General features: G+C 37.8%; 1 protein-coding gene across 4 annotated transcripts in view; it reads right to left on the reverse strand.

Moving 5' to 3' along the window:
• Positions 1 to 16,088, reverse strand: part of CACUL1 (CDK2 associated cullin domain 1) — a 53,286-nt gene that overhangs the window by 20,498 nt on the left and 16,700 nt on the right. For 3 of the 4 annotated variants that reach the window (XR_012624038.1, XR_012624039.1, XM_074831386.1), the window contains exons 4-5: positions 10,124 to 10,219; positions 4,057 to 4,159 (exon numbers count right to left, since the gene is read on the reverse strand). Coding sequence is in view for 2 of the 4 variants with exons in the window: in XM_074831386.1 (XP_074687487.1) it covers positions 4,057 to 4,159; positions 10,124 to 10,219 (199 nt within the window). In the remaining 2 variants the exon portion in view is untranslated. The remainder of the gene's footprint in view (positions 1 to 4,056; positions 4,160 to 10,123; positions 10,220 to 16,088) is intronic. The other variant, XM_074831387.1, reaches the window with a different exon arrangement.

Consider the following 16,088-nt stretch of genomic DNA (forward strand, 5'->3'; position numbering starts at 1 on the left):
TCCTACAAGAGTAGAAACCACTTCCTGACCTGAAAATACTAACATGGAAAGAAAGAAACAGCTCATACACACACAGATACAAACCGCTGAAGTACTACAGTGACATGCTAAGGCTATCACCTACTTGGAAGTGCCGTAATCCCACACTTCCTACAGTCATCCTATTTCCCCCACAAACACCATTGTATGCAAAGAATAAGGAGAATTCTCTTCCTCAGATTGCCTTCTAAAACTGCTTCCACCTTTTCTTCTCAATATCGAGATGTTGAGAACCTCATCAACCCTCCCAGAGCAGGGCTCCAGCCTAGTGCTCACCTTCCTTTCTTTAGTTTCTAGAAAGAGAATAGGTAATTGCAAACTCTTGTAATTGGAAACCAAGTGATTATCCACCAAGCAGAAACAACAGTACCCTGTTAATAGCTTTTCTCTTTTGTTAGATTCAAAAGCAAGCTTGTTTTAGGGACTAAACTGCCAATATCCAAAAAGAGAAGAGTAGCAGTTACTTGCAAATACTCTCTGCCATTGAATTTTATGTACTGCAAGAACTAGAAAGTTTCAGGAGCTGTTACTCATTTTCACCACTGAAGAGAGTTAAGATTTGCAATCACCGCTATTCTTCTAGACACAAGAACAAACAGGCAGGATGTTTCCAGGGCACTGAGATTACAGTCCAGGAAACCTAGGTCTGACCTAGTGGAAGGAACAGTGGCTGTGTAAGGAGAGAAAGTGCATACTTCTGAATTTTACTGCTTAAAGTCATCTCACGTAGGACTCCAGCAGGAACAAAGATAACATTCTCCACCACTCTTCCTACTGACAACGGGGTATTATCTGTATCTTCCCCACCGCCCGCTATTTCCAAAACTTCTTGTAAATAAGATGCTGTATCTTTGCTTGTTACATTCAGTTAAGTAGTTCTGCACATAACACCTCCCAAGCCATTTAAGACAACAGTCGTATGAGCAAGAGCCACCTTTGGCTTTGTAAGGACAATAATCAGGTTATATTCATTTTGTTCAAATGTATCCACTTTAATTTGAAGAGCATTGACTTGATAAACATGTGTCAGTGTAAAAGTGTTTCAGAAACACAACCGTGTTCATGGATCTGTGTATTATACAATTTTTTATGTAAAAAAATTTAAAATTTAACTGCTCATAAGTGCTCTAGATAGTAGAGCTTTTTTTAAAAGAAAAAAAACTTCCTCTATTAAAAAATAATGGAACCATATCTGTGTTTGTGCAGGCAAAATTTGTCCATGTAAAGTTCACTTAGGCAATATTTCTTCTGTAAATAATGAATTCACACCTTAATCACTATTTTCTGCATCTAAGTGCTCAGATAAATGCTCCCACAAGAGACCACTGTACCAGCAGCTCATTTTGCATCTTCCTGCCTTCAACCACAGAGCACAGGACAAGGGCCGACTCAACCAGTGGGAGTTTGAGCAAGTTCAAACGCTAAGGAAGAGATCTGTCCTGCACTTCACTTCTGACTTTTTTTTTCCTCCATCTTTTGAAGTGGAGCAGGAGCTTCTTCTTAGATCAAATGAACCTGAAATGTACTTACAGTCCTTCCTGAACACAACTTCAAATAGAAATGCCAGCTTCCAGGCTCTGATAGAATGACAAGATACTACAAACAAAAACCCCTTTGTACAAAAAACATAGCAACAAATTTCAAGAGCAAGAGCAGATGTTATTCTTGTCCTCCAAGTCTAGATCACAAATTCATTAAGCCAATTTTTTTGTTTGCTTTTTAAAATAGAGGGAAGGCATGCTTCTTCTCACTGAAGTGGCAGCTGCAGCATCTCTTTAAAAAACAGCCCTAGGATTCCATTTCTCTATGTAGACCACAATTTCATTGACTTTAATTTCCTAAGCACACCCACTCAAAACCTTATTTTTCTTCTTCCTCATAATACAAAAAACACTCTTCTGTTGAACCAAATCTGTATCAAATATCAGGAAACAGTACCACACACTGACAATGACATCAGGAAGTAATTAACAAACACTGACTTATACCCTATTTTCATAGAGTCCTTACACTGCCAAAAAGGTAATATTCTTAAATGTTATGGTCAGAATTCCAGGAAGCTAGAAAGAACAGCTGAGAATGGCAGAAAATGATACAACACTAGAGCTTTTTCAGCACCTTTACAGTACTATATCATGTGCTATGTGCCTTCAATTACTTCTCAGGAATCTGTTAGCAAGTTTAGAACTTTATTTAGGCATACTTTAACTAAATTTAGAGAGCCTATTATCCAAGATTTAACCAAGTCAGACCACAGTTAGGAGTTTATACATGTCAGTATACATTATCTTACTGACAGCGAGACTGAAATGAAATCCAAGGAAGTTGCTCATTAAACAATAGCCCCATATACAACACCACAGTTGGCGACAGCTGATTTTTATCTTTCAGTGTTTTCTTTTAATTTTACTTTTGCAACTAACACAGAGCTGGGGAGAAGTATTTTGGATTTACACACACACACAACCACAGGTCTTTTCCTTTCAATAGTTCATCTGCAATTTCTATCTGATTCTCATATCATCCACATAAAACAAATTAGATAGCAACACACTTCTGACATTACTTATGTTCTAAAGATTTGACTGGTGTTACCTTTGCTTTGTCATTTAAAAAAAAAAAACCACATTAATGTTTTCAATGCCTGAAAAATGCATACACTTAAAATTAAATGTATTTAACTAAATATATTTAATTTTAAGGCAATATCAGCTGAATTTTCCATGATCCTCTTGCAGCAATCATCTTACCAGGTTTCATGATACCATTAAACTACTTTGGCACAAAACAAACATCAGGGCCATGGGTTGGCATTCCTCATTGTCCTACTATTTCCAAGGTGATCTGAACTGCTACATGGCTAAAAGCTCCTAGGGAGACTTTTCACAGATGGGAAGAACAGGATGGCATCAGAGCTGATGATCTCCCATCATTCTAGTACCAGGCTCCCTGACTTCAGAGTAGTCACCTAGTTCACCCACCCTTCTCCCAGGATGCCAACTCACAGTGACACTAAAAAAAGATAACAAAGCTCCTTTCCCCCAGCCCTTTGCTGGAGAGAGAAGGGCATTACAACCCAAGTAAAGGCAAAAGGAGAAATACACTCAACTCAATCACCCATCATTTGGTCTCCATTTAGCATACTGATAGCAACTGCTTCAGAGAAAAGAGGAGAGGAGCAGCTGCATGAAAACAGAGACAACTGCAGTAGGGCTGCTTCACAGAAAGGCGTACACCAGGCTAGATACTGAACTCAACACGGGGCTCAAACTATCCAGCTGTGCAAACCACCTATAGTTGCAATTCTCCCAGCATGCTGGTCAACTGCTCACCACGCTGGAAACTTTTTCCAGTTTGAACTCCAAGTCTGATTATCTCTGGCTTTGCTAACTGCCCCCTCGAGGAACTAACCAGGCCAGCAGCAGGGTCCCTACACTCACACAAACACACACCGATGATGGTGGCAGGCTGCAGTGGCTCACCACAGGAGTTACCCACAGGAGCACTAAGCAGGAAGCATATCACTTAAAGTATATTCTATTTGCATTAACCCATTAGCTTAACAGAGAAACTGCTGTCGGCATTATGCAGTTCATTGACTAGCAGGGAGTACTCGAGTACACCACAATTAACTCCAGTGGTATCACAATTCTTTGACCACACCACATTCTTAATGATACCTGTCAATATTTTGATAAAGAAATTAAAGAGTAACAGCATAAGCAACAGGACAATAAAACATTTGTTATGTGATAATCACAAGTCATAAGGGGAAAATATACATTGGTTCCCCCAGATACTCAAGAAAACCATGACTTCATACAAAGTCATATTTTTGAAAGAAATAAGTTGAAGTATGTCACATTTCTTCACGTGGATGCCTTAAAAACAAAATTGTATTTAAGTTAGCTAATCATTTGCCATTTTTTCCCTATTTGCCATGGATTTCTGCAATATCTGAAAGCACTGAGGTTTTCCAGACTCTCATTATAAGAAAAATTCAATAGGTTTACTTACGCATTAGGTTGTAAATGTGCTTTTCTGCAACATGTTCCGTAAACAGCTTTATAAGGTCATCTTTTAAGTCTCTGTTAAGCTTGGTTTCTATGTAAAATTTATTCTGGAAAATAAGACAGAAGTTTAAGTTTGTTTTTCATAATAGCAAATAAAGTAAACTTATTTTTTCCCTGAATAAAAATAGTTCACAATTTTAAAGCTGTAGAATATTTGACCTGTAAAGTGCTTCCTTGGTGACTGCCATTTACACAAAATAGAACATTCTTCTACAACCAAAAAACATGTATTTAAAATTAAGAATGCATTGGTAACAAACCTACATACAGGCATTCATTTTTTTTTTCCCCTGTATCTATAGATATATCTCTACATTGATCCAGACTGGGGAGTTTGTAGAAAAAAAGACTCCAATTTAGAGCTTTATAAACACTCTAACACCAAAACAGGGCTGGACATCACGTTTATTACAAGAGAAAGCATTTTTACTAATGTCTAAAAGTGATTAAGCCATTAAAATAGGTATGTTACAATAATAAATCATCAGTACAGCTATCCACTTCTGTGGTTCATTGATAATCTCAGAGGACAGCTAATCAGAATTAATCAGCTGTGGAAATAAGTGATATATACAAATCTATACAAAACGGAACTACATTAAAATTTTTAGGATTCAATTATCTTGACACACTCAGCATTAATAATAAATTCACCTCTTCAGCCCTCAAAGGAAATTCTATTCATGAGTTCCTTCAGGGCCTCTATACTTAATGCACTATTTGGTGTTATTCCTCAGTTCCCAGCCTGCAACAAATAGTAAGATTTCTTGCCTCTATTTTATTCACAGGTGGGGTTTAAATGCTGGAAAAAAATAATTGTTTCAAGATAAATCTCCTATTGTTACAACACTAACATGGAAGTAGACCAACTGAATTCATCTGAACAACTCATGTAAAGAGTTAAACAGATACCGTAAGAGAAAATCAACTTAAACAAAAATAATGTACTGGAAGACTTATCTGAGAGATTTATAAAGGGATCTCTTAAGGGAGAAAGGTTTTTCCACACTTTAAATCAAGTTGTTCTCCTATTTACTAAAGCATTTAACATAATTGGAACAAATCCTCAGAACACTATTAGAGCAAACTTTACATTTTTTTTGTGAAACCCATTCTCTTGGCCATTACCAAAACTATACACATACCATAATAAACTGTCCATGCAGAAACCACTTAAATTTTCAAGGCAAGCATTCAGCAGCAGTTATTTACCTTTAACTGAACCTGTTAGAACAAAGACAACCCAAGGGCTGAATACATGCCCCTACTGAAGTTTAGGTTTGTTGCACTGATGGATAACAATCTTAAGAAGTTTTAAAAATTTAGTAACTTCCTACCGCCAGTTACCTCCCTGAGCTATCCTACCTGTAGAGGTTTTATCAAGGGCTGTTACTCAGTTGTTTCTCCCTTACCTGGGCCCGTTCTTTGAAGCAGACAGAATAACCTGTTTTGTAAGAAACAGACTAACTTCATTTGTAATGTTTTTTATCAATGGTGAATTGCCATTGCAACAGAAATTCACATCTTCTGGGGAGTGGTAAGGTACACACCATACTACATCTTTCATCAGACCTAACTTCCTAAATGGTTTCCACCTCAACTTCCTGACCCCATACTACCATGCACCCACTGGTGCCACACACAGGAGTGACCAGAGCACCTCAGCACAAGTCTACTGACCCAAACCAAACCTGACAATGTCAGATTCTTATGACAACAATATCAGATTCTTATGACAACTTCTGATTCTTATGAGTTGACAGATGAAATGCACCCAGCTAAGGAACCAACTTACTCCGTTCTTTTCCTAGCCTCCAGACCTTCTTACATTAAAAGCAGCTGACGACATGCAAACTGTGACACTTTCTTTTGTTTAAGAGTTGGAAAGCCTATACCTTAAGTGTCATAACTAAAAAATAACAAAAATACCTCAGTAGTTTCAAGGAGAAGAGTTACAACACAGTATTACACACAGAACAACTCTTCACGTTTGCTCACTTGGAAACACCCTTCCAAAAAGATGTTACACTTGCATGCATTTAAAGAGACACTGAAAAAGTGACCTAACACAAGTATGTCACTTCCAATCCACAGTGCTGAAAGGACACAGCAAAAGAGCTGTCACCTTCCCCATTCTTGTTAGTGGAAAAACAGGAATATTTTCTGTAGATATGTCACTACCCAGGCTGTATCAGTATTTCTTGAAAAGTGTGTCAAGTCACCTGAAGGCCTGACAGATAAAAGATAAGCAGATATCAATAACTGATAAAGTCAGATATGATATAAGCATTTCTTCTGCAAGCCACCATATCATAAAGCAATCTGGCAATCATTATGTTAATATTAAGAGGAGAGCAATAAATACTTGAAAGACGAAAGTCAGTATGAGTGCTTATAATTTCATCCACATATACTCACATATATTTGTGTACAGACACACACAAAATGCCCTCTAGCTCATAAGCAGTGAAGTGCAATACCACCCAGTAAGAATAGTAATATTTTAGAGGCACTGACAAAATTCTTAATTATCTTAAAACCACAATGCTCACAAATGTTAGGCTCATTTAATGCCACAAGCTAACAGATTTTCAGCTACATATCTAAGTATAATTAACAATTGAAAACCTATTAGAAAGAAGTGTATCATCTAAATGCTGATTTTAATTTTTCTTGAAGTGGAAGTATGATTTTTATTCATTCATGTGTGCAGCATACTGTGATATGTAAAAATCTGTAAGTATCCAGAATAACCTCATCTAGATTTACAAAGCAAACAGTTATTCACTAGGAATTATTCTTAGGAATAAAGTACCGTGTGCTAAATTGACTTACAGTTTAATTTGCTTTATCTGCAGTTACATCCCAGGACCTTTGAAAGAGCTTAAACCCACAGAACTTTGAAGGGACAAAAGTGCTTTGAGTCTCCACACTTTCTTAAGAAGTCCAACGTAGCAGCGTAAGACTGGAAAAATTCATCACCAGGTGAAAAATAAAACCACTAGTGCTCTTAGCAAAAGGAAGAAAAAGAAAACTCCCTCAACTGCAAAGTCAGCCCTCTCAACCATCACTCAAGAAAAGCTTTGAAACACACCTTGGTCACCACATACAAGCAGGTTAAGAAATTAATATGGTTTAGTACATATCAAGAAAAAGAAGAGAAGTGCTGCTGTTGGTATCAAAACACACAGGACTAATCCTAAGGCAAAATACTATGCCTTTTTTGGCCACCAAGGCACAAAAACGTGTTCTAGTTGTACAAAACATCTTTAGGTTTTCCTCGGCTTCATAGATTTTTAAATATTTAAAAGCATATTAAAAGTTTTGCTAAGCAACAATATAATTATCCTTTCAGAACAAAGTTTGTCAGTGCAGCAAAACAGCCTTGGAAACTCCTGATTAAAGCAATCACATCACTCCCAAAAAAGGAGAGCCCTGCCAACTCTGATAAAAAGGCAGAGTTCAACAACTTAGTCCTCTTCAGTTAAAAATACACTGAAAGTATCTATTAAAGTAACTGCAAGGCTATAATTTATACTGTAGAATAATTGGGCTTTCACCTCTTGCAATTGTTTTTAATTGTATTTTCTTGTCAAAATAAAGGAAACTGCTGCTGCATGAGAGAAAACTCGATTAGCCACTTCAGTGTAAAACTGCAAGAGTAGCTGTACATAAAAGTACTTTCAAATGCATACAGAAAAAACTAAGAGACTAACATTCTTCACCCTGACTTCTCTAGAGATATTTTCCACATCATGCACAATCACTGATTAATGATTTCACAGAAAAAGTATGAGACTTAATTTGACATTAGCCTTCAAAACCAGCTATATAGCTGAGCCAAATCAGCATTGCGTTTGGCAGCAAGAGGAACTAACACGTAAGTCACTAACTCTACTTGAAGAGGGCTTATAAAAGATGGGGACAGATGTTTTAGCAGGACCTGCAGCAATAGGACAAGCGGTAATGGCTTTAAAGACAGTAGATTTAAACTAGATATAAGGGAAATTTTTTTTTTTACAATGAGTGCGGTGAAGCACGAACAGGTTGCCCAGAGAGGTGGTAGATGCCCCATCCCTGGAAACATTCAAGGCCAGGTTGGACGGGGCTCTGAGCAACCTGATCTAGTTGAAGATGTCCCTGCTCATTGCAGGGGGGTTTGGACTAGATGATCTTTAGAAGTCCCTCCCAACCCAAACTATTTTATGGTAACTCTCAGGCCTAACTTGAATTAAGTCACTTAAATGAGAAAGTGTTTGCTGGAACAGAATTTTACTGCCTGAACAAATCACTAGTCATCCTTTAAAGAATCTTTTCCTTTAAAATGACAGAGTACTTTCACTTCGTTCTCAAAAAAAAAAAATACTAACTACTCATTCTACAGGTCTGTTTATTAGTCATTAACTATTTCCACTATGTTCAGATATCAGTTATACTCGAACTGTAAACAAGAAGCAATGGGATATAGAGCACTCCTCATCTGAAGATACAAGCACCACGTCACAACTGTGTATGAAGATAGATATGGAAATCTGTTCAGCAATTATACCTTGTCTGATCACATAGACAAAGCTTATAATGATAAAACCTGTGTGGTTTTATGTCTATCATGAACATTTTTTATATGTTAGTTACTGCAGTCTTAAACGTTAAGGATAGATTTTGACCTCTGTGATGGAACAACCTCAGTGACAGATTTGAGCACTTGATAGAAGTACACACCTGAACAGCTTATCTCCATTTGTAAATGGATATTCAATTATGAGGTTGCCTAATCACCTGTCTGCAATAAACAAGTCAAGCATACACAGGTGAAATAAAATGGCTAACATCTAAAAATATCTGAATGCAATAGGGGGAAAAAAGTCTCCTCCTAGTTTTTCCCCAGCATTTCATAACAGGAAGCAGGAGAAAAATAAAAATCATGACCAGGAACACATCCCTTAGCTTACAAGTGAAGCTGTAGCAACAGACTTCATTCTGTATTAACTAGATAAAGAGTATATTAGAAGACACCCAGTTCAAGAAAGGCAAATCCCTCTTTTAATAAGGTGACACTATGCTGAAAGACTACAGAACATTATGCGTTGCAGATGCATTCACCAAAACATAGTAGATCCTTCTAGAACATACTTCTAAAACTCTAGGAAGCTACCAATGAGGATAATTTTAAAGAGTCCTAGGTTTCTTTCATTTAAATCAGTTTACATCTTTTTTCTTTAAAAAAAAAAAAAAAAAAGGTGTCTTTCCCAACAATACTTCCTTTAGTTTTTATTTCTAAGTGATGCCAATGCAAGGACGGTTTCTGGGAGAAGGGCAAATTTCAAGCTTAGAGTTATTCATTACCATAAAAAAAAAAAACAAACCACAACAATAAAAGCGTTGGCACTTTGACAAAAACAATGCAAATTATGAACTTCTTCAGAGATATAGAAGACTTCATACATTACAAAATCAGCATGACAACCACTTATAGCCAATGGTTTCTGAACCTCTGCAAGTATGCCTGACAGTGCCATGAGTGTTGTCTTTATCCAGTCAACGCTCTCAATTGCTTTATCAAGTGACACAAACATTTCCAAGACATTTCTTTCTGGCTTGTCTGAATCTGTGCAATTTAAAAGCAAGAAACAATCACCTTTGTAGCCTGTCCAAACTACCAAGCCAACATATAGCAAGCCAATAAACTATCCCTGTTCAAGAAGATATACATAATCACCTAACTATGTGGGAAGGCTTTTTTATAATCAAAATAAAAACCATTCCCCCCACTCCCAGGAAGCAAGTATTAGGGCAGAAACCAATTGCAAAAATTCTAAATTTAAAAGCATGGCTTCCCCTTCCTCTCCCCACACAATTTGATCAGTACTGTTATGCAGGTAGCAAAACCAGGCATGAATCGTAAGTTCTACAAATGAAAAATCATTATAGCTGCATTTTATTCTTTTCACTTTCAGTCAGCATCTTGTGTATGGACATACTTTATTTGAAAAGAATTTTCTAAAACTTACCATATATATGAAAAGAGGCACAATGCTCTGCAATGCTCCCATATACTGTCCAAGAGCTACGTTAAATCTTTCAATATAGAGATCTGGAGGGCTGGCCTGCAAGAAACCGTAAAAGTCAGGTTGTAATTTGAACAAGAGAAAGATCTGGAACAGTATGGGCTATGCTTTCATAGCAAACTCAAAAAACTACAAAGTATTTGATACACTAAGTCCACACAAAGCAAGCCACACATCATTCCAGAGTTTCTGCTATAACTCCCTCCAGCAAAAACAGTTTTCTTCAGTAACTGGTTTTTGCCTAGGACTATATGTCAGTGCCCAGCAAAAGGTCCATTCAATACGGAACACAGAATGCCTGTAATAACTAGCATCTAGCATATGCAAATAAAAACACTTATGAAAGACCAGACCTTCATTTTGAAAGCACTGTCACACCTAGAATCCATAACCAAATTTCAGCTGCGGTGTGTGCTCTGACCCCCCTGCAAGATTTTACTCCAAGACAGTAGGGAGGCATAAAGCTGCTGCTTTGCATCTGAGCTGGCAAGCAGCACATCCTCCAGCTCCAGGGAGCACTGTCCTACACAGAAAGCATTTTTAAGTTTTTGCTGGGTCACCTAAGGCAAGTCAAGTATTCAGGGTGTGGAGCTGGTGGGACTATGAAGCAACGCCTTCAGATAGAGCTCCGCATCTGGCATCCTGCACTCCAGATCAGGCCCACGAAAAACTACTGCAGTGCTCCAACAAACAGCATTAACCTGTAGCCCCAAGGAAAACTTTGCTACACAAAACCCAAATGTGCCAACTTTACAATAGGCCTTGTAGAGCCCACAGTGACAGCTGCTATTTTCTGTGTACAATACCATCTTTCCCCAAGAAGGAAATAAGGAAGCTAAAAAGATCTGTTCTGCAGCAAGCTAAGTTAAATTGAGAAGGGGACCAGAGAAATGGGAAGTGCTAACCACTGTTCTTTTGTAAGTATTTATTAGGAGGGATGTAGGGGAGCTGCATTAGAGCATTCAGGAGTGCACTTACACACCCAAGGATTGAAGTGGAGCTGGGGTAACGTGTTACACCACTATTCCTCTCTCCATCCCAACCCACCCACGTACAGTGCTCTGCCTCTGGCCCAACTCCTCCTGCTTTCCCTACTATGGTCTCTTCACAGGGGGGTGGGTAGATGCCCGAGTTTCTACTGTTCATATACATACATACACCTATACACACCCAAAGACAAAGTGTTGCTTGCTAATGAGAAGCAGAATTTCTCTTCCCTTGCACCATTTTCCTCCATGACAGCGCCAAGCCAAAAGACGATGGAGAATGCAGCAGTGGCTGGGACCTTGCAAGAAAACAAGCTCAAAGTTTTTTGTAAAGCCAAAGCATCTGTGATGTGAGAAATGCTCAAGGCTAGCTGCACCTTGACTACCTTATTGGAACTTAAAGCTCTTATCTTTACGAAGCAGATTTTTCAACCTTTGTATGTATGTTCACCAGGGGCTCTGAGAGAACAGTTAGAATTTATGTTGACTTTTTGCTCTATTAAGAATTCTAAATTTCTAAAAGTTTTTTTTCCTTTAAACTAGCTTCTTTTGTCTCCCTCCTTAATATGCTTAATGGACACATGGGTAAATTTCACAGAAAACACCGATACAGAGCAGATGTTTCAGAAAGGAAAGCAAAACTGGCAGAGGAATAAAGAATGTTATTCCATATGCTGTTGCCAAAGGTTATATATGGTTATTCCTCATTTTGATCATAAATTTATAATCTTATTGCAGATGCAGTTCTCAAGGGTGGCCAAACAAATTTTTGTTCAAAATGCCAACAATGTATAGAAGTGGCTATGAACTCCAAGGACTCCCTTTCATATATAGTTACATATATAATTTGTGGCAAATAGCATGCAATGAAATCTGCATTTCTAAGCAGTATTTATTCCTGCTTCACTCCTTTTTAACCTCAACTTTCAATATGGTTATACTCTGATTTGTAAAGACTTGGTACACAGCTTCCAAGATTAAAGAAAAAGGAAAATTCTACTTCAAAGAACATGTCAGACAAAAGGAGACCATAGCCTGACACAGGGCACCACTCTCCTCCACTGACAGTTTGCACTTCTCAAAAAAAAAAAAAAAACCCCACCAAAAAAAACCCACAGAGAGAGAAGTCATCTGGACAGTGTGTGATTTAACATGAACAGACTCTAGGCAATGGTATACAGCCAGGCTGCCACTCTTTTTAAAGCAGACATTAAGGATTGGTATCTTTTTCTTCCACTGAAGATGAAAACTGCTAGCCCACCTCACGAAGCCTGTCGCATTAAGAGAGATGTTTTAAGAGGGGACAACTGCACACCCAGCTGTGAGAACAACCTCAAGGGTCCTTTAATGGAAGGATACCTGGAAGCTGTTAACCACCACCACCTTGCAACCAAGTGGAAAACAACTGCTCTAAAGACAAAAAAGCTAAGAAAAGTCCTGACAGCTTCAGGGGACGCACTCACTAGTGTCAGGAAAGTATCAAGCCTTGGTCTTAATCTTAGGAATGCAAAATCATAGTGTTAACCACTTTATCAGCATAAGATGTTACCTTTCAGTCTTATTTCCCGATGGTGTTTCATGTCGAGCCTCAACAGTCAAGACACTAACAGGAAAGCACATACTGACACTTCTTGTCTCCGAGAAGAAAAAAAAAAAAATCTTGACAATCAAACTGTCCCTACTTACTGCTTGACTTGTAAACTAACAAAAAATCCAAGCCAAAGAGAAATCAATAATAGTATTTTCACAGCTCATCTATGAATTATCGTAATCTGTGTGGGGAAAACAGAACCATCTGTTTTCTGCTCCTTACAGTGTTACTGTATGGCTGCTCAAAACTGCTAGACAGAAATCAATTACTTGGTTGAGCATAGGAACTCTCTCTACATCTCTACATTCACATAAGACAGCAACTGGAGTGGGACTAGCTTTATGTAAACTACGTGAATTTTACAAGCTAGAAAGCAGTGCATGGCATCAAATTGACAAGTAAATAGATCTTGCTAAGATTTTTCTATTAAATAGCCATCATTAGAGTAGAACTTACATTTAAAACCTATATTTACTCAGCTATAGCTATTATTAAAAAAAACCCCAAAACTGCTTAGGCTGACATTTTTCACTCTTGGTCCTAGTCCAGAAAAGTCAGCATGTACATTCAGCTACTTTAATTATGAGGGAAGGGGTGGAATTAAGCATGACATTTACTTCTTACAACCCCTCCAAAAAATATTAAGTATTTAAATCCACTCCTATCTTACCTGAGGGATGTATTACAGAAGCTATTCAAAGAAAGAAAAATATACTGCTAGCCTAAGGTTTTCCAGGAAGGAAAAGGACCCTTCATTCCTTCACGTCCCATCCTGAATCCTACCAAAATGTCAATTCAGTTATTTTTTTTTAAGACACTTTATACAGGGAGACAGCTTAAATCCTCTCCTACATTTGCTCTCATCTACCATTCATCAGGTTAAGAACAGTTTTCCAGTAGCAACTATACAGTGTGTCTGTCCACAGGAGCACTGAACATTTGGTCAGGTTTCTCAAATTGTGATGCAGTTGCATTTGCTTAACATCTTCAGCTTGGTTCTGAGTTGACAACTTCTTAGCATAAAATACTACGGCTGTTGTTAAAAGTTGACGTTAAAGACATCATTTAATCTCACACACCATAGTGGACATCTCAGCACCAAGAGAAATGAGAAGTAACAAGAAAACACATTTGAGAAAGGATGACATACAAGACAGGTATCTTCAAACAAAACAAGCAATTAGAGACCCAGTATACTAAATTACCCTTCCCTTATTTGAAATCTAATATCTAGGCATTCCAATGAACTTGTGGGCAAGAAACTGTATACATGAAAAAGATGTGGGGTTTTTTCAGTGTGAAAACCAGTCTGAATATCATTCTTTAACTGAACATACACATGAAACCAGAAGACATGCTGTTGGCTCAGGACAACTCAGAAATGGCTCACAGGAAAGAAACAGTGACAACAGTTCTTTGCTTGAGGAACACAAAGTTATTAATCTGTTTATGAATGATCATCTGGTACAATCAGGAATATATTCAGTAAAGCTTACATTCCTATGTTGAATGGGCAGTTCCATTTTCCTGGGAACATGCTCACTGCCAAAATGCCAGCATACATGCTGCAGCATCTCTCCCAAGCCTGCCAAGTGAAAAGGGAGAACGGCTATGACTACACAAATTAACCTGCTATTCATGTAAGTGGTCTGAGTCTTTTAAACCAGTTTCTGTTCTCTCAAGAAAATGTAATTTGTTTACTTTGCCTTGCAGACAATTTATGTGATGCCCAGGTCTACCACACTAGACAAGGGTACTATTAAAACTTTTTACAAAAAACAGACATTAAGCCAAAGTACAATTCATTCAAAGGCTGTGTCTTCCCATTCAGGTCTGCACACAAAACTGTTCAAAGCTCTACAGCACCCTAACACAGCCTCGTATAATTGTCTTAGAGCAGCATAGCAGACATAGGCCATGTTTCCATTTCCATTCTACACGTTTGTAAAACAAAAAGACATTACATCTAAGGACCATCAAAACTCTGTTTAATAGTAAGAAATCTTCAGAATCTTCTCAATTTAGTAAACACATTAATTTGTGCCATTTTTATTTATACCTTTCTGTACTTTTATCGGGGTCTGCAGCACCCAGAGTAGTGTGGCAAGGAACTAAAAAGGACTGCAGGAATACAAGCCTTTTCAAAAAGCTGCAGGCAAGGATGCTCTTCTCAGGTTAGCTTGCGCGTGACAATGTCATGTTTGATGGCAATTCTGGCAATATAGTGACCCCTACCTCCACCTCAAGTCAAAAGCCATCTTTTTGATGTCCACACATGAACACATTTCTAACACTTCTGGTTTCTGCCATCCGAGTTCTAATACTGATCATTCATTTGATCTGTTTGACAGCAGTAAAGGCTTGTTTCACACACAATTAAGCAATGTTCCCCCAGCAAAACTGATAGATAAATGCCTATGGCACTGGATATTGGGGTTGTTGGGGTTTTTTTCACTTTTAAATATTATGGACCAGATAAATGGCCAGTCTGAGTCTCCTCTTTAAAAAACTATCGATATTAACAGACCATGCAGTTGACCCAAATGGACTTTAAGAAACACTAGTGATTTAACATATTTAGTAAGAAAAGTTAGGAAATGCACATTCTTAATTTCCATTTTCCACCTCTATTTCTGATCTTTTCTATAGGCAGAACATAGGGGAGGCAGATTTGTTTTCCACATAAATTTGAGAAACTACTGCAATTATGGAAATTATTTCAGGGAATCAACTAATTTCAAATTAATGAGCGCTAATTTGAGTGTTATTTCTATGCTACAAAAGAGGAGACATGAATCATGAAGAAGGCTCGCTATTTTTTGTTTAGCTACCATGTCAGACAATGCCCAAACGGTGTAACGACAATGGGCTGCTTCACGTGGATGGAGTATATACTCTGGCCTCCCATAAGTACATTACTAAAGTCTAATCATAACTTCATTAGTAATCTGATTTACTAAGTTTACACAAAAAGCAGACGCAGATGATGTTGTCAAAAGTTCTATTTTACAGACTGGCATAACTGTTCAATTACAATATAGCACTATGTGATGTAATCCTCAGCGTACCTTGGAAGGAAAGCAAAATATATCTACAAAACAATCCAGGGTAAAATTACCTTGAAGTATAAATATCAAGAACTACTATGAGGTGGTACCCAGCACATAACTCTGCCCACAGTCAGAAGTTCAGTTTTACCAGTCCCTCAAAGCACTACTTGGATGCTTTTTTATACCACCCTGACTATATGCAAAGCTCACAAGGTAAATGTGACAAGCCACTTAAGCTTCCTGCTGTTACTCCTGTAATCAGGAGAAATGCTGAAAGTTAC

Source organism: Strix aluco, chromosome 7 (genome assembly GCF_031877795.1).
Source record: "Strix aluco isolate bStrAlu1 chromosome 7, bStrAlu1.hap1, whole genome shotgun sequence".
NCBI classification, from domain to species: Eukaryota; Metazoa; Chordata; class Aves; order Strigiformes; family Strigidae; genus Strix; species Strix aluco.